The following is a 24,581-nucleotide window of genomic DNA, read 5'->3' on the forward strand; positions in this document are numbered from 1 at the left end:
AGAGTCCACCTGCAGAAAATTAACCTTACGGTCCAGAATGAAAGTCCAAGAACTCGGGAGGATATTCGCAGTAAACAAGAAGTTCGCAGAAAATAAAATTATTGCATGTTTACCTCGTTCTCAGTTTTCCATCTTAGGTATTGGTTTACAACAAAGAACTGGTAAATTAGTTCGGGATTTCTACAGTTCTTTAGACCTGTGCAACTTTTCGTGCGCATAGCGAATCTTGCAAGAAGAATCAAGCAGGGCATGCAACAGTGTAAGGTACACAGACATACCTCGAATCTGTGTACACGGGTCACCTTGCTTAGACGCACAAGTGCACTGTATTTCAAAGATATTGTTCAATGACATGACTAAATTATACGCACTTGATGTTTAAATTGTTTTTGTTTTTGACCTGAATACAAAGCTATAGTACTACATTCGTACATCATTTCAATCAGGATAAATAGTGCAACAATATTTTTTTAGTTAGTTATTTAACGGCGCTGCATCAACTACAAAGTTATTTAGCGTCGATGAGATTGGTGATTGCGAGATGGTATTTGGCGAGATGAGGCCGAGGATTCGCCATAGATTACCTGGCATTCACTTTATGGTTGGGGAAAACCTCAGAAAAACCCAACCAGGTAATCAGCCCAAGCGGGGATCGAACCCGCGCCCGAGCGCAACTTCAGACCGGCAGGAAAGCGCCTTAACCGATTTTTATATATACTAAGACTAACAATTTATTTAGCATTTTATATAAATATCGACATGTACGTCCGCTCAAATGAGAGCCACTTGCACCTACCTTGAGCGGGAGGCGTCAGGTGTTTCAGTCTTGAAGCACGCGGCTGGTTGTTGGTACGCCAGCGCTGTTGACAGATCTAAGTCTGTGCTCCGAGAACAAGTTCATGTAACTTAGTATTCGGTTTCAGACGAGCCCGGAAGTATAATACAGTTAGCTCAGAACGTGGCAGAGGATAGTAAATATATAGTATGACTTATAATATAAATCAAAAATAGTATTTAAATTCATTAATATGTCACATCAACGGACGTGTATACGTCACCAAACATCGTAAGATGAGGATTACATTTGTAAAGTTTATTTCAAGCCATAAGCAGTGCTGACTAGATCAGACGCTATGGACAGTACTCTATAACAGAGTCGCCAGTATGAAAGGATAATTCCAAGCCTTTGGCGTGAGACGAACTCGATAGCTCAGTGGTAGAGCGCCTGACCGGAGAAGAGGAAGTCGCAGGTTCGATTCCCGCTGGAGGTAGTGAAATTTTTCTTTCATACCATGGCATGATTGTGACTATAATAGTATTTAAATTCATAAAATAGCTTCAACCCCAAACTTCTCAATGCAATGCGTAATAAAACACAAGCTACCCTATATGAGTTTCCGTATCAAAGAAATACTTCAATGGAACTATTACATTTAATGAGGTTTAAATATAAAATTCATGGATCTCAACCAGCAGCAATGGAATCATTACGAATACGGATGTGGCGTTCCTCGTACTTACGGAATATAGAGTATTATCGACAACTGGGTTATGAAGAAGTATACTTAGACGAAACATGGTATGACACTAATGACGGAGTAAAGTGTCGTTGGTGAGATGGGTCAAGTTATTGTGATGGCAATTTTTCTTCAGGTAAAGGACAACGAATAGTAATTTTACATGCGGGGGGAAGAAATGGTTTCATTCCAAGAGCATTATTCGTTACCCACCAAAATATGTGTTATGCCCCGGCTGATTACCGTGGAACTATGAATTCTAAAATCTTTGAAGAATGGTTTGAGGAATGTTCGCTAAAACGACTGGAAGAACCGCCTGCCATCATTATGGATAATGCCCCATACCATTCCCGTATTGTGAATCCTGTACCTATCACTAGATCAACAATAGATGTCATTAAAACGTGAAAATAACATCCCTTTGCCCACGCCAGTCCCAACAACAAAGTTACATCTGCTACAAGAGATAAAACGTAGCGATTGCAGAAAAAAAGATGTATGTAATTGACGAACTATCATCGAAATACGGCCATGTTGTACTACGACTGTCCCCCTACCATTACCATAGAATTCATTTAGTCGGAATTTTGTGTAATTGATTTAAATAGTGACTCAACAGACTTTGACTAGGAGGTGTTCGTGTTTATTTCTGTATTCACAAGACGCACACGAAGGTTCACTCCAGTCTTCAGAAGGGAGAGATGGCAACGCAGCGTTGTTTACATGGAACCTGCTCGGAGTCGCGTGCCTACTTGCTCCCTGTGGTAAGTGTGTCCAATCGCTCGTTCCAAGTGGCTCTCATTTGAGCGGACGTACTATACAATTTTGGTCAATGGTAAAGGGTTCTGGTAACTCGTCCATATAATTTATTTCATTTATCTTGCTTCTTTTTTTTCAATAAATTTATTTACAAACAGATATTTACAAGGATATAAGATAACACAGGATACAACGCATTAATAATAACACAAAACAGAATAAAATAATACCATGGAACAATATATCTTATCCAAATTACTGTATTGATAAGTTATAACTTTTCTAAAGAATTAAATTATTATATCATTCATAAAAATAAACAAAATTGTTTTATCAGACAGATCCAAGTAGGTGAAAATACACCACTTAAGTAATGACATTAGTCACAAGGCAAGGCGTGACACATTTTATTACCAGATCAAATAGGATAAATTTCCGTCACAAATCCGAAACAAAATATATTTTCAAACACACACTCATACAAGATGGAATGCACGTCATACTAAAAGGAATAAGATTCCTTTATTAATAAATGATTTTTATATTAATAATTTATTTTGTTTGTGTATAATTATGGCATTTTTGGTTTTACATTTCTGAGAGGAAACAGCGATGACAGGGGTATTAATAAAATTCAGCACTTCATAAATAACGTATATGTAATAAAGGATTGTAAACACAAAAAAGGTAACTGAGCATCATGTGTTTAAATTATTTCATCTAACTCATATATAATTCAATAAATTGCCATAAAGTTCTTTTTTTTTCGTGCTTCTTATTATAAGCTTTGTACCTAGAACGTTTTAAGATTTCCAAATTGAGCCACGCCGGTGGCCGAAACAATATTATGGAATGAAATATAGTGTCTCATTTTTATATTTTTTATTAATATTTATTCATACATCGTACTTCCTGGCTATGGTTCGACACCACATTACTGTATATTGCATAACTTTCTAATTTTTGTATTAACTATTTTTTCTCATATCAGACGTGTGCTTTCCCTATGTTTACTTAATGCTGTTTATCCTATTATAATCATAACCTACAAAAGATCAGCCACTCTTCTCTGTTTTATTCATACACTCACACTAACTTATTTTTAACAAACTCGTCCCCCCACTCCATCACCTCCCCCATTCATTTATAATCATCCATATCACTTTCAACAAAGGGTCTGAAAGTCTTTATTACACTAATAGGCATTACCTGTCCTCATATACTGTTTATCTTCGTACACTTTCATACTTTATATTTTTGCTTACTTACAAATGGCTTTTAGAGAACCTGGAGGCTCATTGTCGCCCTCACATAAGCCCGCCATCGGTCCCTATACTGAGCAAGATTAACCAGTCCCTAGCATCATATCTCACCTCCTTCAAATCCATTTTAATATTATCTTCCCATCTACGTCTTGGCTTCTCCAAAGGTCTTTTTCCTTCCGGCCTTCCAACTAACACTCTATATGCATTTCTGGATTCGCCCATACATTCTACATGCAGTGTCCCTCTCAAGCGTCTGGACTTAATCTTCTGGTAATTATGCATAACAACTACATGAGCGATTTTAAATTTTATTCTTTCACAAAACCCTACATTTTTACCCCCTTTTTCAAAAACACTTGATAACAAAAGTAGGAAAACAACGTAAACTGCAAAAACTTAATGTAATATTTTTTTTTATCAAAAACCTTAATTTTCACTCCTTGTCAAGAGGACAAATATAAGCAGCAATAATCTAAACTAACCTAACCTAACCAAAATAGCCACACAAAGATTGAATCAATTTCACAAATTCGTCAAACAATGTCAAACATGATGAACCTTACCTTAATAATTCGTAGGATACAGGGCTGCAGCTGCTCTAAAGAATGCACACATTCTCTCTTCCATTAGATATTTACACTTTAACATATATTCTCCCAAATATCCAATGACGCAACCAAACGAAAAACGTCCACAACACTAAGTTTACTACGTGCCAGAAAGGTACCAGAACGACCAACTTTCTTCCGTTTCGCATACTTCCGGTATAATCTCCCGCAACGGAAGTTCAAATCCGTCTTACTTACTCTCAACTCATGGCAACACACTTCGAAAACCATGCAATCCTTAATAATACCGTGATTCACGAAATAGTCTACAATATCCTCCTCTCTCAACTCTATACAGACAAAAAACGAAATTCTACATCCATTACAACTCACAGCGATAGACCACCTACAAGAGAAGAATAATACACGCACAAACTACGAAAAACTACAATCATACAGCCAACGACTTAGAGAAATTCTAGCTCGTAACATACAGCTATCACTTAACCACAACCATCCAATCACACCGGAAAAATCATCACCCAATAACAACACACAACGCTTTATGAATTAACCACAACCATCCAATCATACCGGAAGACACATCACTCAATAATAACACACTTCAGCCAATCAAATCACAATACATTAAAAGGTATGCACTCACAACAAAGCCTTCTAAACACGAGAAAAAACCAAGTTCAACTCTACTTCATATTTTAAAAAATCTACTCTACCTCAACCGTAAGTGACCTACGCATAATATACACATACTAATAAACGAAATTCAATACTAAACACTACCAGACCACCAAAAATAACAAAATCGCTTCTGTAGTTGTTCTGCATAATTACCAATCTTCTTAATGTTAGGTGACGAATACAATGCGTGCAGTTCTGCGTTGTGTAACTTCCTCCATTCTTCTATAACTTCATCCCTCTTAGCCGCAAATATTTTCCTAAGCATCTTATTCTCGAACACCCTTAACCTCACCCATTCCGAGGCTTATGTTGGGGTTTCGTAACAAGCTCTTTTTTGTTAGTTCTTTCCAACATCCAATCTGGAAGACCACTACTTATCGGTTTATACTTTTGCTCTACACTAATTTTGTTCCTTACCCCAAGTTTCACATAATTTCATTTCCTAACTAGAACACTTTCAATTTTCACTATGCTGTCCCTTTTCATTACTAAAATGTAGCAATTCCTTTTCATACAACTTCGTTCACTTCAGTCTACCTTATCACATGTTACTATGTTTTTATATCTACTATTTCACCACTAATATCTACCCTTTTCTGGATTACGCCTTAAACTTTTTAGTTTCCACACTCCTCACTCCTAATCCATGGAAAATCAATTCTATACTTGTTTTTATGAAAGATGGGACATGACAGGAGCGTTCCGATCGGAAAAACAACTGAATGTCACATAGCGTGGTAGGCCTGTTGCTATGGTAACAACGGTTGAGTTGCCAAACTTACAATTCCCACGTGGCAAGTGCTTAATAGCTCTCTTGGCGACATTTATTGTACACACAGTGTTATCATTGGTACGTTTCGTCTTTGATTCTCTGTCGATTTTTGTATTGTTTTCTTACCTTCGCGTCAATTGTCAATGAATGTTTTAACGTCAGCCATCTTAACGACAATTGCTAGCTTCCATCAGCTAGCAGCGTAGTAGTGCATAGTGGCAACATGGCACTGTAGTTCCAAGCTCGGCCGCTTAACTGTCATGTCCCATCTTTCAAAAAAACAAGTATAGCATTTCTATCGGATATCATTATATGGCTCTCGATTCCATACGATTGTAACTTTCCTGTAATTTTGTAGTCCGCACTCTAAGTGAAGGTATATCATTGTGAAATTCTTCCATATCTCACCACTTCCCGTCTCGAAGGCGTGACCGGAAATATCCGGCATATTGTGATATAGCGTCGAATGAGAATTTACTTCCTTCTCGCAATTCAGTCAGTACACATACTCGTTGCTCCTTCGCGCGCACACAATGGTTGTTACAGGGTTCATCCGTACTTTCGTGGGATGCGTAATATCTACAGGTATAGTATTTTTCATTTAGGATTAACCAAAGTGCTTACCTGCGTAGAAACCTAGATGATATGAACATACTGCGAGTGGAAAAAGAGACCGGCGAGGAATTCTTACGAACAGTCTATTGCAGTAGACTGCTTTATTTAAGGTGACACATTGTGAGTTTTAAATCTTTTACAGTTTTCGTCCAAAATTTATGAATTTTAAACTACATAAACATGCTTACAATACTATGATTTGTACAAAATTTGGTGCCATTAGGGCTGATAATTTTGAAATAATATTTTTTAAATGTATTTTATATTGACATCACTAAAAAGGCTCCTTGCGTCACAATTTTCACAATTTTTAGTTTATATTAGCTCAAAAGCTTCAAAATAGTAATGGGAACATAAATTAATTAGCTTTTTGAGCTCGGTCTAAATAGAGAATCATAATAAATTTTTTAAGTGGATTTTCTTAATTTTTCACCATTGTTTCACCACAGTGTCCCCTTAAGAGTTCTGTCACTCTAACAAGGTACATTCGCAAAGTGTCTAACTGATAATGGTATAAAATCAAGTAGGAGGAAAGTGGCAGACTACCATGGAAACAGAAGTGTGAGAAGAACTTCTTGTCTCGTGGTTTTCCACTTGACACTTCGCGCTCCATTTTTTTTTTTTTTTTTTTTTTTTTTTTTAAGTTTGCCTCGAGATTTTGCGCACAATAATCATGGAAATGTTAGGTATACTATATGGGTTATATACTGTACATACACGAATATTGAATAAAGTAAGGTATTGAAGAACGTACAAGTTGTATTTTAGTATTTCAATTAGAATGTAGACGTTTCACGCAGTCATTGAGGTTTCTTTAAATCAGTTTTTAGTTTGTTATTAAATGACGCCGTAATAACTTCGCGGTTATGTATTGTAGGTGGAACTGATGATAGATTTTGGATGATATGTGAATTAATATGGCGAAATGAGTCCAAGGTTCAACACCGAAAATTACTCAACAATTCTGCTTCAATTGGTTGAGGAAAACCCCAACCAAGTAACTTGTTCCAACCAGGATTTGAACCTTGGCCCGCTCGTTTTTTGGCCAGACATGCTAACCATTACTTCGCAGTGGTGGACCAATTTTACACTTACTTTATATGTTTATCCAAAAAAGCAAAATATCATGTGAAATGTAAATTCTAATTATTATTTTATTTAATCTCGTCTTTAAGTTTGGGATCACTTTTCTTTTTTCTGCATTGTTGTGCAGTATGTTATTCATATTTTTCTCCAAGTGACTGCTTCAACAGCTGCAGAGTTCTATCACATCAGTACAGATTGTTACGAAAAAAAAAAAACATTATAGTGATTCCATTCCTCAAATGAGGTATAGAAATTTAAAATAAATATTATAATCCAGGCACATAGTCTGAAGACATTAATTCGTCAATTTAAGCACAGAAACTTAATCATAAACAAAAGCAAAAAAAAATCTTTTGAATTCAATATTTTCTAACGTTAATAGAAAAAAAAAGAGTTCGGCCGAGTTTGGTGACGGGGGCACCTCCCCCCCCCCCCCCATAATTCCGCCTATGCCTAAAAGAAACCTCAGTCTTGAAGTTACTCCGAAATAAACACGTTCAATACTCAGAATTTACGATCATTCTTACACTATAGTGGACACTGAACTGTTTGCCTTGATACAGGTGACTGCTTGATACTGAAGCCGATAACAGACACCATTGTCCGCGTCAGGGACGAGGACAACCTGGTGCTTGCAGCGTACGTGGAGTCCGAAGAGAGTAATATATACTGGTTCGGGTCAGGTAACAGACAGATAAGTGATTATGATCACTTAGCAACGATCACCAGAGAAAAAAACAAAATACGAGTACAACTCGGAATCTGGAGGGTAGACAGATTTCTTTTCAACTCGTACTTATTGAAGAGATTCGACGTCTGGATCAATGGAAAGTTAAGCTGGACTGTGATGGACGAAGGTAAGGTCACAATTGCTACTTACTATATGCCTCAATATTTGTGCTAAACCGGCATTGTAAACACATTTCTTGACTGCAGTACCTCTATCATTACAGTGATCCCTGAACAACACCTGTGGGTGAAAGCTTCTACCACGTGCAGTATTGACGAACCTGATCTCAACTGCCAAAATTCGCCCCACGGTCACGTCACCTGGGAATATTCCGGTTGTAATGTCACCATCAGTGACGTCAATCACAAAATCGTCTGTGAATTCGACAAATGCGAAGTGAGTATTTTTTTTTTTTTTTTTTTTTAATTGGTTGCTTTACGACGCTTTTTCAATTGCTACGGTTATATGAGATCTGAATGAGATAAAGATGATAATGCCAGCGAAATGAGTCCAAGGTCCAAAGCCGAAAATTACACAGCATTTGCTTTTATTGGGTTGCGGGAATATCTCGAAAATAAACCTCAACCAGGTAACTTGTCCCAACAAAGATTTGAACCCGGGCCAGCTCGTTTGACGGTCAGGCATGCTAACCGTTACTCCACAGCGATGAACAGTATCTCTCTAGTAGGCCTACCTGATTTGTGAAATATTATACTGTATATACTCATTACGTTAAAAACCTAAGATAAAAACCTGTTCAGCCCATTATGCTATACCTAACACATTACGTTCCCTTTTTCAAACTTTTCCCCTTCAAAATTTTCCAAAATCCCTTTAGTATAACGGTGACTAAAGTGAGGCAAGTGGCCAATGGCTTGGAGCTCACGTAGTTTCTTACTCACTGTCACATGACCCCAAGCAAGGACAAGTGAGAACGTGTACCTTTCAGACCGTCATTCCTTCGTCCGCCACTTTCGATCAGCAAAGAGTGGATTCTCAGTAATAAACGAGGTAACATTATTTTATCCTAAACTCTAAAGTTAAAATCTTTATGCTTTCTGCACTGCATTTGCCTCTAATTGTAAGTACTGTATGGTGTACGAAGAAGATGAATTCTAGCCGAATTTCATTCTGAATCCTCATACGTTAAATAAAGAAGTTAAGATTTATTATTTCTAGACCTCTATTTTTTTCTCCGTCCTACTAGCAGATCTATGATTTATTATTAATTTTAAATACTGCATTCAGTCATTTTTTCTTGTTATTAGCAGTTACCCCTTTATTTCAATTTTCCTGAACATTTAAATCTATTAGACTGCTTTCTAATTCACTTTCATTATTGTTCAGAAATTCACATATTACAAAACTTTCAGCACTTTTATTCCCAATATTTCACCCTTTCTTGTGTTTTTACTTTGTATTTATGGCACATTTGAGAGGCATATGTTAATTTTTCATTAATTGGATTCCAGTTTGACTTCATTTTATGGTGTTTTAATAGTATCATCGTGCTGCAGATTTAATTGAATTGACATAGGCCCTACTGTCTTAGGAGAGTTGTTCATTTTTCACATACATCCGTTATAATTTCACCTCTTAATATTGCCGAACTTTTTAATTCTCAATTATTATTTTATTTATTGTATTTATATACTTAAATAATGATCATACAAAGCTCATTTAAATAGAACATTTCCGTAAATTATCTTTTGAAAAGGATATTAAAACGAAGAAGGAAGATCGTTGCGACTTAATATCGGTTAATTTTTTTAATAATGCCAAAATATTCCCCATTTCTGCACGATTTTTATTCATATTATATAAACAGTGAACTGTAAGACATGTCATTAATTTCAGAGGGATTAATATTTGAGATACTTCTCAAACAAAAACGTTAAAATTCTGCTCCTTTTGCTAACGTTTGAAAAAATAAAAATGTTTTAAATGAAACGTTCAGTAGCGTATTTTAGTAAAACTACTCACTTAATTTCCAATATCCTCAGTCAATTTAAGAGAGCAGTGAATTCTGATAATATATGATTTAACGAATTTTAGTTTTGTCTCTTAAATTTGCAGAAATTTTATCCCAATAAGTGTTGGCTAAATTTTCATTCCTCAGAGCAGTTCACGGAAGGACATGTTTGTCCTCTAGCACTGAGCTATCGGAGGGAAACTTTGTAACTTCATAATGATAGAAAACTAACTAGCCTCACAGTCTGAGTGAATAAATTAAAGTAGTTATTCTGCGAAAGGTAACTTTGAGATTTAAGGCCCTTCCATAAATGCTCTATGTACGTGTGAATCTCATTTTGTGTTCTTCCATATAACAGGAGACAATTATGTTCATGTTGATGTTATGTAGATTTGCCCAGCTATTGACGGACGGAAAGCTACATAATCAATAGAACTGAACTCTATAATCAAGTGATTGTTAAAACAATCCCACACTAACATAATTTTTCGCATTCACAGGAAATTTCCAAGCTTGATTATGAGGAGAGGAAAAGACGTCTTCTCGAAGAGGCTGAAAGGGGAAACATCATAAAAATATTAACGTTGCTGATGATGGGAACGTCAGTCAGTTTCGAATCTGAATTTCAAGAATCTCCGCTTTGTACACTTTTACGGAAGGGTTATGGTGAGGCCACACAGTTAAGGCTGGTCCACAATAAACCGGGAACGGAAACGACGAGAACAAGAACGGAAATATTGTTAAAATAAATGTATTTAAATGTGAGCATTCACAATTAACGAGAAGCTTGCCGGAGCCCGGGAACGAGAACGTGAAAATTAATTGTGAATGTTTACATTTAAATACATTTATTTTAACAATATTTCCGTTCTCGTTCTCGTCGTTTCCGTTTCCAGTTTATTGTGGACTAGCCTTTACTGCTGAACGCGGGAACGAATGCATCACAGGCTATTCTAAAACAGTATTGGAACATATTAGTCACTGGATTCGACTTCAAAGCTGTCAGAATTAGACATATCCACTGTACAACATGGTCAGGATCGGTTCCATTGCTACAGACACCCCTAGAATGGAACGCGAATTGATTTGTATGGGATTGTTATGGTCGAACATCTTTCATGTTCGCGGCAACTTCAGATTCTCTACCGCTGGTCGACGTGTTTTTGTCGTGGTGTGCGGAACCCGAATTCTAAGGACCGACAATTTCGCACATCCATATTCTTTGCAGCACGTTCGGGATCTATTCCTATTGTTCAAACTTTGATAGCGGCGGGTGCGAACGCACTGTCCTCTGATGATAAAGGCTGTAATCTCATGTTTTACGTGGCACGATCGGGTTCCTTGCAGTTAGTAGAATTCTTGCTGTCGAGAACATAGTTCTGAAGGTGAAACACCTATAGTTTTTTTTTTTTTTTTTTTTTTTGGCATGCAGAGGGTCTTTACTTGTGATAGAAGTTCTGCTGAAGATGGGAGCCATAATACTCCATCAATTCTTAAAAAATTAACATCACGATTCTTACGCGAATATAACACAACATTCAACTTCTGAAAAATATAAAGGAAAAAACACCAATACAAAAATAATTAAATTACTAGTATTAGAAACTATAGATTCATTATCCCAAATCTGAGTGGTTAGGCCTATACATTTACACATATGATCTCTGCAGAATCTGAAGAACGACAAATTCGGAGATTTAAACTTGTTGTTACTGCAATTTACAGCATTGCACAAATTTCCTTTATTCCGAGGCATGATTAAAACTTTATTATAATATCCCACGTCTTTTAAAAACAAGTGCTGGTTGTATGAATCATATGACCTTGAGCGATACTGTCGCATCAGCTCTCGAATGTTGGCAAAAATAGTGTAAGTATTAGACTGTGGTTCAAACAGTGACAGAGTCACTCCTCTACACTCACAAGCAAACATTCTGATGGGGGCAGATAAAAAAGTTAATTTTTTTCTTCCACCATATTAATAATGTCAAAAGAAGTGCTTATACAAATTTTGGTGACTCGATCGCAATTACGAGGCCGTGCAGAAAATGATTTTCCCCGGGGTCTTTTACAGAAAAAAGGCACAATTTCTTGGAAAGATTTATTGAAACAGATACAGCAATTGTTGCGCTATTTGTCACCATATTCCCCCACTGGAACTGAGACATTTGTCATACCATGGATTCATTTTTGTACTTGTGTCGTAGAAGTCAGCTGACTGGGATCGGAACCAGCGTTTGACAGCGTCTGCACCTCTCTGTCGATCCTATGATACGACAAATACCTCAGTTCTGGTGGGGAATATGTTGAAAAATAGCTCAAGAATTGCTATGTCTATTTCAATAAATTTTGCCAATGAAATTGTGTTTTCTTTCTGTTAACAGCCCCTGGGGAACTTATTTTTTTACGTCCCTCGTAATTTCGGTCGAGTGGCCAAAATTTGTATAAGCAGTTCTTTTGACATTATTAACATGGTGGAAGAAAAAAATTAACATTTTTATCTGCCCCTATCAGAATGTTTGCTTGTCAGCAGTGAAAAATGTCAACTTGCGAATTGTTGAATCTCTTATCAGGGCAAGTGCAAGAGTTGTCGCTGTCGACGATGGTGGCAAAACACCGCTTCACTACGCAGTAACAGACTGTGTTTGCCAATTGTTCAAGCTCTCATCGGGCAGGCGGAAGTTCTGTCGCTGTTAACAGTGAGGACAGGACACCTCTCCACTACGTTGCAGAATGGCATAACTTGCCAATTGTTCAGATTATTAGGGCAGGGGCGAGTTCTATGCTTATTGAAAATTTTGACCCCACACTACTGCACCAGGCAGCGAGGAATCGTTACTTGCCAAATGTTCAGGTCCTTATTAGAGCAGGCACGAACCCTCTTGCTGTCGATAGGAATAATGAGACACCACTTCACTATGCAGCAAAATATTGTAACTTGCCAAAAGTCCAGGTTCTTATCAATTGTTCAAGCTCTCATTATGGCAAACGGAAGTCCTGTCGCTGTTAATAGTAAGGACAGGACACCTCTCCACTACGTTGCAGAATGGTATAACTTGCCAATTGTTCAGATTATTAGGGCAGGGGCGAGTTCTATGCTTACTGACAATTTTGACCGCACACTACTGCACCAGACCGTGAGAAATCGTTACTTACCAAATGTTCAGGCCCTTATTAGAGCAGGCGCGAATTCTCTTGCTGTTGATAGGAATAATGAGCCACCACTCCACTATGCAGCAGAACATTGTAACTTGCCAAATGTCCAGATTCTCATCAAAACAAGTGCGAGCCCTACAAGTGTTAACAGTGATGGTAAGACACCTCTCCACTACGCGGAAGAGAATGTGACTTTTCAGTTGTTGAAGTTACTGCCGCAGGTGAGAGCAGCGACGTCGCCAGGATCAGAGCAAAGGAGATGCGAGCTGTAAAAATGTGGTACATAAAAAATCCAAAATGTTCTCTCTCATGTACTTGCGCGCATACTATACTGGGAATGTGTTTTCAGTTTCCCAATGTAAAGCTATACGTCGATTACCATGGGCAGCATCAAATTTGTCGATTAGGTCCTCAATTTCCAGCGCCTTTATGATATCCTGCTCTACAGCAAGGACTGTGAGATCGCTGAGACGTTCATGGCCCATTCTGTTCCCCCAAGTAAGTTTTAATGCGACGTAAACACGAAAATGCACGTTTACATCCCGTACTAGATGCTGGTGTTACGATAGAAATTATGAAAAGTTTGTGAATTTCGTGAAATGCCAATTTATACTTCTGAAGAAAATTAATAAGTTTTAAAATGTTGTCAATAATGACATCATGTTCATTCTCATAACGTTCAATTGTTTTAGGGATTAGTTTCATTTTGGCTTCCATACTTTGTTCATCACATCCATAATGATGCACTAAAGGACATCGTTGTTTCACATGTTATTATTTTATTTTACTTTTTCTTTTTTCGTCTATCCAGTTTTCATTATTGGTCACACCCGATCTCAAGCATCTTGCTTTTTCGGGTGTGATCCAATTACATTGTATTTATACAATAATTTGTAATATGTATTTAACTATGAGATTGGTAATCAATTTCGAATTTTGAAGAATATTCATATACGAGTATTATAATATGATTGTAAAATCTTTGTTATTGTATGTAATTTTGCTTCCAATAATAAATAAAAAAAAAAGTCAAAGAAATTCTTAGATCCGAGTTGCAAACACTTCATCATTGAGCTATGTTTAGTAAATCCAGCACTTAGTGTAAGATAAACCAATAAATTTTATCTACTTTCGAGCTGGTGTTTTTGCTTTTCTCTGTGTTCAATATTTTTCCTTGTACTTCATTTATTGTACACACTTACCATATTGGCTGCTCCATCAAAGCACTGACGTCTACAATTATTTGTGTTGGAAACAAACACTCTACCTCTCCTCCAATAGTATTTTTCATTGTTAAATAAAATTTTATAATCAACTATTCCTTAAAAACTATATTTTGAGCAGCCTACTCTGTTATGTACTTCAATTGACAATATATAGTTTAAACTAATTATAAAAATAATGTCTTAAAAAATAAAACTCAAAACATTAGATGATTAAGGACCAAATTAAAGAAGTATTTAATTTCTCACACCTTCTGTAAGTGAATTTATGACATTCAACAACGTGTCATGAATAGTTCTGTCTTGTATTAAGTATCAATACTTAATAGAACACAGAAATATTCATGAAGCGTTGTTGATACTAAAACTTTGTGTTGTAACTTACTAGTAGACTATATTGTAAAACTCTTCTGTATATATTTCAACTTGACTGTGACTATAATATTAAGACCATATGATATTATTAAGATTTTTTGACATGTTCCATATTCTAGCTGTGAAGCAATGTATGAATACCATGGAATGTAGATAAGATACAATACAATACTATAACAAAAAATATATAGAAAAATTAACAATAACACAGTTTAATGCACCATCACAAGAACTACATTCACACAAGAACCCTTATGAACAAATTATCATATTGCATCACGCAGAAAAGTAATAAAATTTCTCAATTTTAAACCTCAGAGCTTAAAATATATTCTTATCCACTGGCAATATTTTCATCTCTCTCATTTAACTACCGGTATAATTATTTGTGAACAAAATAATGCCATGCAGAATTGGGACTAGCATGGTCTCCTGTATGAAGTCGTGTAGAGCAGTTCCAAACATCTGCAGAAAGCTCTGTAGTCTACTTCGTCTCTCAGTCCACGCTCAAATCCGAAACACTTTTGCAAAACTTCAAGTTCGTGACTAGAGATGACAGATGTCAAACCACGCACAGCAAGAACCTTGGTAAACTGATCTCGTGTCACGGTACCACAGTTGACACGATCATAATTCTGCAAGAAAAGAGTGGTGGTGAAGTTCAGCATTTTAAACATCAAAAGTACTATCATTCACATGAATTTTCCAATTATATCTTTTGAAAGACCATATCACATCATCTGTATAAAGGTAGCATAATCATAGTGGTGATTATTTCATACTTAGGCTTACTTATTCAAATAAATACTTCAATTTTCAATTATTGCGTATATCCTTGCCATGATTTTTTATGTCTACATTTGTAATGCAGATATTTTTTCATTTTTATTTTATTTATTTTGCTATAAATTTCCATACAGAAATATTGGTTTCGTCAAGATATTCAAAGTACATCTCCTACGTTTTAATTAATAATTGCTAACAAATTATGCGGAATTATGGAATGACTCTGATGAAAGAGAAACTCAAAGAATTGTTATTTCATTTGTTTGAAGTTAATTCGTCTGTCACATGTTTGGCAACAATGGCATGAAACAAGATGGTGACTCCGCAGCAACATGCAGAAACTGTTTTCTGGTGTACAGAGACGAAATCAGTAATTGATTACAGTGCAAAGAAATTACTGGAGGGAATATGGAGGAAATTCACCTGATACATGCAAACACATGTCAAGTTGTCCGAAATTATTTTTCTGTGCAATGTAGGAAGAGTATTAAAATTTTCATCAAGAACGATGTATTGCTTGAGATGCTCACATTCATTTAGAAGGTGTATTCTATCTCACTCACTGCTATCTGTGTACCATAATAAAGGTCTTTGTGATATACATTAGCCAGATGTTCATACTTTTTGTTTGACTCATCAGATCCTATTGTTTCCAATTAAAAAGAAGGAAAACAGATTTGTAATCAAGTAATAAGCTTCTGCACACTTTGTTCGTTCAGGAATTAGAGAGTTCAAAATAAAAAAGAATTTTTCCAACTGTAACTTTTCAGTTTTACTGAGACCACTTCTTTCTTCACAGGTCAGAGAGTCTCATCTATCCTAGGTTCTTTATTGGAATTTTCTCTTATAGGTTTTGATGCCCCCAAATTTTAGCTTGCAAGACAGACTTTCCAGTATGTTAATTGGTTTAACACTGCTACCACAAGCACATGATACTGAGATCAGTATAGATGGAGACAGATAGATATTTGATCTGTCTATTCTCATGTGGTTTGTACAGGTAACTACAATAACTACTGTTTTATATATTTTGCAAATTGTTTAGATTGCATCCTTTCTCTTTGTCAGTTCACAAGTCATATTCTCTACTTGATTCCTCTTATTAGTCACACTATTTTAAATACACAGGCGAGTCAGCAAGTTACAAATCGAATAACAATCCACATTCCACATTTTTAATGAGAAGACTGAAACTATCACCACTAGATGGCAGTATTATCTAGTTGCCAAGGTGATCAATGTGCATACAAGCAAAATAAGCTGCTAGATGGTAGCACCTCTGCACGATTTTACCATTGTCAAAAGCATTCTCTTGTACCATTTTTCTGGGCAAATTGTCTGGCAGTTATGGATATTCTATGCTAATTTCTGTTATTTATGTTAATTGGTAAACTGATAGTTTTAGAATACAAGGAAGAATGAGACATGAATATAACACTTAATCAATCAATCAATCAATCAATCAATCAATCAATCTTCTTAATGTATCCAGCTGTTCGCTAACAACATAAAGTCAACTATAGTCCACTGTAGTCTATTCAGTTGTTGTTTTTCAAGAGAAATATAACACTTAAGAAATGTCAAATTTGTAAGGGCTCTTTCTCGAGGACTATTGTGATGCTACTAGTCAGAGGCCATTGTTAGTGAATTGTAAAATTATGAAATAAAGTTGCTGATATTCCAATGTTTATGGAGTAAATTTATTATAATATTTAAGTGCATACTTCTCGTATATATATTGAGTAGGGACAAAAATGTTGTGGCTAATAGTTATCATCAGACTTAGAACTAGTCTACATGTGCATTTTTAAGTAGGGCATAAGTCTATTTTAGTCAACTATTTTAATATTTAATCAGTTAATGTCTATGATTTCAGAGTACTGTAGTTTGCACACAATCCATTAGGATATGTGTATTTTTCACTTAAAAGACTTCTAGATGTTTCTACTTCACAAAATACAATGTGGGAGCCTGTAATTCATCAAATGAGCCATTCAGAGCAGAAGTGGTGTAAGTCAAAAATGGATAATGAGGGTTAAAGTAAATATTCTGTAAAATACAGCGCAAAGTAGCAATTAATACTCAATTTATTTAAACTATTAATAGTCAGTGGATAGCACGATGAACATTTTAACTGCTATTTTGCGCTGTATTTTACAGAATTTTTACTTTAAACCTGATTATCCAATTTTGACTTACACCACTTTTGCTCTGAACGGCTCAAATTATTTGACAAATCAGATTAAGGTATAGTTTCCATAACTTTTCCATGTGGGACTCATAATTTCTTTTTTTCAGTTGTAGAATTATAATTTAATTTCTCAGCTGTAGAATTTAACTTTCAATGTAAATACATGTTTCCTAATATAAATTGGTATCCGTGAAGATTGGCCTGGAGTAGGTAATGAAAATTCATGTATAGAGGTCGTGTAAAGGTCAAGTGGTATCATGTTATCACAACATTTGCAGAATATTTTATTAGAAAAGCAGACAGGAGAACATTGCATTCAAAGATCAACCAAGCATTGGTGGGTGCAAATTTACCATTGATTAATTAAACTGCTTTTAATTGGTTCAGATGGTCCTATTGTAACAAGTACCGGTAATTGTGGCGATTGTTTAATGAAGTTCTAAGGGATTACCAGTTCTTAATGTTTTGAACATGTAGTGTACACATTATACACAATGTTTTTTTTCATGCCCTGGAAGAAGTTGGAAGTAATTTATCTGAGCTAATTTATTGCACTTTTTCATTACTTCGATGGTTGGTCCTGAGAATAGAGGAGTTCTTGTCTGTTCAAGATAAGCTCAAACTTCATAAACATTATGACATATTCTCCCTCTCAGTGGCTTACTCTGGAGAAAACAGCTACATGGGTCCTTGAGTAGTGGGAAGTAATTGTTCATTACTTTTTTAAATAGTACAGTAGGTCTAAACTTTTGCTAATCCGACCATTCCTTGCACAGAGGAGTGCCAGATTACTGAGATTGCATAAAAATGTTACCAGTATTGAATTCTTCATTAAATTTAATGGTATATAAGCTGCGCTAGGCACTGCACTTGCACTTCTAAATCGGAAATAGCACGTTCCAGTGCAGTGTGCCTCACAACTCATGACATCACAAAGACCTGGAAAAAATACTTATAGTTTATTGCTATTTAAACTACTGCAAAACCAGTTGCATTAAAACATGTGAAATTATTTGGTACTTGTTATCAGAATTTTTTTAAGTAACAGTATAATTAAGTAACACAGATGGTTTGGAATTGAATGGGTTGCATCAGCTTCTTGTCTATGTGGATGAAGTGAATATATTAGGAAAAAATTCACAAACGATTAGAGAAAATACGGAAATTTTACTTGAAGCAACTAAAGGGATAGGTTTGGAAGTAAACCCCGAAAAGACGAAGTATATGATTATGTCTCATGACCAGAATATTCTACGAAATGGAAATATAAAAATTGGAGATTTATCTTCCGAAGAGGTGAAAAAACTCAAATACAGTATCTTGGAACAACAGTAACAAATATAAATGACACTCGGGAGAAAATTAAACGCAGAATAAATATGGGAAATGCGTGTTATTATTCGATTGAGAAGCTTTTGTCATCTAGTCTGTTGTCAAAAAATCTGAAAGTTAGAATTTATAAAACAGTTATATTATCAGTTGTTCTGTATGGTTGTGAAACTTGGACTCTCACTTTGAGAAAGGAACAGAGATTGAGTGTTTGAGAATAAGGTTCTTAGGAAAATATTTGGGGCTAAGAGGGATGAAGTTACAGGAGAATGGAGAAAGTTACACAACGCAGAGCTGCACGCATTGTATTCTTCACCTGACATAATTAGGAACATTAAATCCAGACGTTTGAGATGGGCAGGGCATGTAGCACGTATGGGCGAATCCAAAAATGCATATAGAGTGTTAGTTGGGAGGCCGGAGGAAAAAAGACCTTTGGGGAGGCCGAGACGTAGATGAGAGGATAATATTAAAATGGATTTGAGGGAAGTGGGATATGATGATAGAGACTGGATTAATCTTGCACAGGATAGGGACCAATGGTGGGCTTATGTGAGGGCGGCAATGAACCTGCAGGTTCCTTAAAAGCCATTTGTAAGTAAGTAAAAGTATAATTAGAGTTATTTGAACCCCTCATTAAAAGTGCATTAAAACATTCCATAGTCATCTTATTTTTTAGTTTTAGTGCAAATAGAATAAATGATTGGGCAATAGCCAACAAAATGAAAATAAATTCTCTAAAGAGCAAAGCCATCAGCTTTACAAGGAAAAGAAATAAAATAGTCGCATCGTATACGTTAGGGGGTGAAACCATTCCGGAAGTTAACAAATGTAAATACCTCGGAATAACATTTAGCAGCGATCTCGGTTGGGGGGAACACGTTACAGACACAGCGGGAAAAGCATGGAGAGCGTTACACTTTGTGATGAGGATACTAAGAAAAGGTTCTGATAAATCAAAAGAGATTGCATATAAATCACTAGTACGTCCAGTAATGGAATATGGTGCTGCATGTTGGGATCCTTACAGATTAGAACATATTAAGACACTGGAAAAGATTCAAAAACGGGCTCTTAAGTGTTGTCGGAAAAATTCACCATTAAAATGGGACACACTCACGGACAGGAGAACGCGAATTCGATCATGCGCACTGTTCAAAACATACAGAGGTGAGCCTGCCTGGAAAGAAATAAAAAATAGGTTGCAGCCGCCAAATTACTCTTCAAGGAACGACCACTCATATAAATTGAGGGAAAGAAGGCAGAGGACGGACACTGGAAAGTTTTCTTTTCTCAATCGTACTATCAGGGACTGGAATGCTTTACCTGCAGACTTACTAAAGGCTTTACCAACAACCAAAAATGTATTTAAAAATAGGCTTAAGGACCTTACTAATAGACGGTAATTATACACAGTACTTAAAGGGTGTAAATGATATGTTGTTATTGAAGTGTTATATCAGTGAAGAATTATGTTGTGTCAGTGAAGTGTGTTGTATCAGTGAAGAAGTATGTCGTGTCAGTGAAGTGTGCTGTGTAAGTGAAACGTGTTCCTGTCAGTGAAGCTGTATAGGTTATAGTGGCAGTGCAAAGTATTTGAACAGTGAAATGTTTTTGAAGTGTTAGTGAAATCAGGATAGAATCAGTGAAATGTGTCGTAGTTCCAGTGCAGTGAGTGAGTTGACAGCGAAATGAGTGTAATGTTGAAAGATACTTGTGCAGATATGAACATATACTCGTGGGTTTTAGTTCGATCTTAGTTTTAAGATACAAATTAGAATATTTCAAATGTTATTTTAAGTGATCGTTCATTTAATTTAGTATATTCCCTGTTGTTGTTGTTGTTGTTGTTGTTGTTGTTGTTGTTGTTGTTGTTGTTGCTGCTGCTGCTGCTGCTGCTGTTGTTGTTGTTGTTGTTGTTGTTATTAGTATTATCATTAATTGTATTTTTAATTAATAAGTTTATTATTGTCATTATTGAGTGTAATTAGTTACCACTGCCACCGGGTATATACCCATTGCAGTGTGAATAAATACATACATACATATTTCTGAGGTTCTTAGTGCATAGTTGCATTCATATTTTCATATTTCGGCACTTTTTAGCGCATATAAATCCACGGTCTATTTATGAGATGCAACTGTACATATAATCTAACCTGGAACAGATACATGAGGTTTAAGTTATGTTTGCCAGCTATTTTTTCGAGAGCCATGGAGACTGTATGTCTCTCTTCGAAGTTGAGGAAGTTTCTGTCGCAGTCGTTAGATGGCAGATGCTGCAATGGAGTGATGAGCGGCGCTCTTTCGAGACTAGCTTGCGTTACAGCCTCCTCCACCGTTTCGCAGAAGCGTTGGTAATCCACACACTCACGTCTGAATGGACTTGCAAACCTGCAAATTCGTTAAAGTGTATTAGGCGTTTGTGCCTTGTTGACAAAATATAATTAATTTATTGTGCATGATCAAATTAAACCTGTCCTTTCATTGAAATTGAATTGCATTATATTTAAAACGGACATTTTTGTTAGGCTATATCCTGGTCAAATTTTGTTTCTAGATATAAGGATGCATCTTAGGAATAAATGAATCGGAATATTGAGAAACCCCACATATCTAGAAAACTGAACTTTTCAGGAGATACAAAAAACATCTCAGGTCCTAGATTAATGCTAAAATTTTTTTTTTTTCTTAACACTTTAGCTAAAATTAATGTTGATGGGAATTTGTGGTGTGGGTTGGAAATGAGCCTAACTCGAGAGTAGGTGTAATAGATCTAATAGGTCGTGGCGCTTGGTCATAATGCTTCCCTCCTAAATACAATGCAATGGAGTGAACAAATTTTCAGAAGCACAAAAGGACCCAGTCCTGAAAGTAGTTCTACAGAGTGAAAAGTAATTAAACGACTAACTGCGGAAAGTTGTATGGGACACCAACACAAACAGTTTTCTTTAATGTCATATTGTGCTGTGAGGCACTATTTCGCCAGGACACCAGATCTTAATGTAACACAAATCAATACCATGCTTTATTGCTTGAGTCTCATAAAACGTTTACACACCAGAATTACTGCAAGAGATGTTAAAAACATTTACACACCAAAATCACTGCGAAAAATGTTCAGAAATACCTCCATTGACCTGTACACAAAGGTTACATCGGCGGGACATGGATTGTCTAATGCGGTGAAAGTATTCAGAATTATCGTTTATTTATCCTGCTGCAGCAAATATCCGGGCCACCAGATCATCTGAGTCAACTGGGTTTGCGTAAACAAGATTACGCATCTGTCCCCACACAAAGAAACCAGAGGGGTCAAATCAGGAGATCAGATTTTTATTAAAAATTGAGTATTCTGTGAAAAACAGAACATCTGGTCACCCTGATGTCAGCTGTCCAGAACTGTTCTGTGAATCGCTGCCGAAAGTAACGTCCGTATTATGAGTATTTAATTATGTAATAAATTATTGCTTTTGACTATTGCTTTCTTTTTTTTCTTCTCTCTTATCTCACTGATATGCTGCGCCAAACAGAAGAATCACGTGTTTTACAAGACATATTATAATATAATATAATACCGGTACCAACCTTTAACGCAAAAATATATATTAAAGCCTACTTCTAATACCTACATATTTCTTTTCGCTAGAGTCATACTTACACTTCCATTAAAGTCTCCACCTCCGCGGGGCTGAGATTGAAGCGACATGCGTCTAGGCCTCTCCAGAATTCGTCCCTGGAGATGACGCACTGGTTGTGACGATCAAAATCTCTCATGAATTCAATCACACGGATCCTCTCTCTCACCACCTGGTGCAATGAACGTAGGTATTATGACATAGTTTTTTGTTTTGGAAGATATTCAGAGTCGGTGGCAGGTTTGCTAAATAAATCAGCGGTATGGAATCGGAGGGCTCCTGTGCCCACCCAAATTTACCCTTTCCACCAGCCCCAAATCCATAGAAATAAATTTAACTATTACACGATCTACAGTGATTTTTGAACAAAAACAAGTGTACCAACCCTGATTTGAGTGTGCTGATTACAGATCTGAAGTTCGTTTTTTTATCACGTCACAATTTTAAAATAATAACATTTTTAATACATTTAGATCCATTTTATTTATTTTATTGTGATTTTGCTACTGAACAAAACCAAGTTTACCAACCCTAATTTGAGTGTGCTGATTACAGATCTGAAGTCCGTTTTTTTTCTATTACGCCACAATTTTAAAATAATAACATTTTTAATTTTTAATTATGTGTGACACTACTATACTGTGTGCTCTTGAACTCGAAGCTTGGGACACATTTGTACTAGTGTCAACTAGGTGTTTAGGAAATTATCGAGCTGATAATAATGCTGAGCTAGTATATAACATGCTTAGAGCATTTCAGAATCTAGATTGTCGCATGTCTTTAAAAATGCACTTTCTTCATTCACACCTTGACTTTTTTCCATTAAATCTCGACGCTGTAAGTGACGAACATGGTGAGAGGTTCCGTCAGGACATATCAACGATGGAATCCAGGTACCAGAGTCAATACGGTCCGAGTATGATGGATGATTTCTGCTTATTCCTACAGCGATCAACACATGCCAACATAAGCGGATAAGAAAGGTCTCGAGCACTTTTAACAGAGTTTTTAGTACTTACTACATATTGTAAGTATATTTTTTCTTATAAATGTATTTAAAATAATATAATATAACTATTTACAAAGAATATATAAACTAAGCTCAATTTATATCTCTGATTTTACGGTACAGGTATGTAGTGAATAGTAAGATTTAGAATTAATGTTACAGTCCCATAACTCAAAAACCTGACGTTTTGTGATAAATCTGATTACAGATCTGGAACTAGCGCATCAATTTCAGTATAGAACACTTGAAATTTTCTCAGTAGCAGGCAAAAAGTTTTTTTTTTTTTTTTTGTAAACCAGTATTATTTAACACATAACTTATCTTTCCATTGTGAAGATGTTTCTCGAAAAATCAATGGAGCGCGTCTGACCGTGAAACCAGGTGGCCCGAGTTCGAATCCCGGTCGGAGCAAGTTACCTGGTTGACGTTTTTTCCGGAGTTTTTCCTCAACCCAATACGACCAAATGCTGGATAAGTTTCGGTACTGAACCCCGGACTCATTTCACCGACATTATCATCTTCATTTCATTCAGACGCTAATGAGATATTGATACAGCGTCGTAAAATAACTCAATAAAAAAATCAATGGAAATCAACTATATTTTTAAATCGTTACAAAATTCTAGCAAGACCAATTTTTGGTATGCTAGAGCAGCAGGAATTGTCAAAGTCTGACACCATAATAACTGCAGTGTGTGAAATGTGTTTTTGAGACAAACAGCGGGATACACCAAATTCGATCACAAGAGAAATTGGGAAAGTATTTCATTGAGGCTTCTGTTGTGTATACATTTTTATTAGTTGAAATTAGAGGAATAAATATAGGACTACATTACAAGCTACCAAAATGACTGGAGAAATAATGTTGATTTCATATCTGATACACGATATCCAAAAGCTATCTTAAA

At 36.0% G+C, this 24,581-nt stretch overlaps 2 protein-coding genes across 2 annotated transcripts in view; one reads left to right on the top strand and one right to left on the bottom strand.

Moving 5' to 3' along the window:
• Positions 1-6,041: 6,041 nt before the first annotated feature.
• On the top strand, positions 6,042-14,232 carry LOC138693270 (uncharacterized). Its single transcript, XM_069817117.1, has 4 exons — positions 6,042-6,148; positions 7,828-8,121; positions 8,218-8,390; positions 10,467-14,232. The coding sequence occupies exons 1-4, from the start codon at positions 6,097-6,099 to the stop codon at positions 10,713-10,715; spliced, it is 768 nt and encodes a 255-aa protein (XP_069673218.1). The 5' UTR covers positions 6,042-6,096; the 3' UTR covers positions 10,716-14,232.
• Positions 14,232-24,581, bottom strand: part of LOC138692750 (uncharacterized) — a 41,661-nt gene continuing 31,311 nt past the window's right edge. The window contains exons 9-11 of the mRNA XM_069815943.1: positions 22,688-22,836; positions 21,186-21,420; positions 14,232-15,355 (exon numbers count right to left, since the gene is read on the bottom strand). Coding sequence (XP_069672044.1) covers positions 15,140-15,355; positions 21,186-21,420; positions 22,688-22,836 — 600 coding nt within the window. The 3' untranslated portion in view covers positions 14,232-15,139. The remainder of the gene's footprint in view (positions 15,356-21,185; positions 21,421-22,687; positions 22,837-24,581) is intronic.

This window comes from Periplaneta americana, chromosome 17 (assembly GCF_040183065.1).
Source record: "Periplaneta americana isolate PAMFEO1 chromosome 17, P.americana_PAMFEO1_priV1, whole genome shotgun sequence".
Taxonomy (NCBI): domain Eukaryota; kingdom Metazoa; phylum Arthropoda; class Insecta; order Blattodea; family Blattidae; genus Periplaneta; species Periplaneta americana.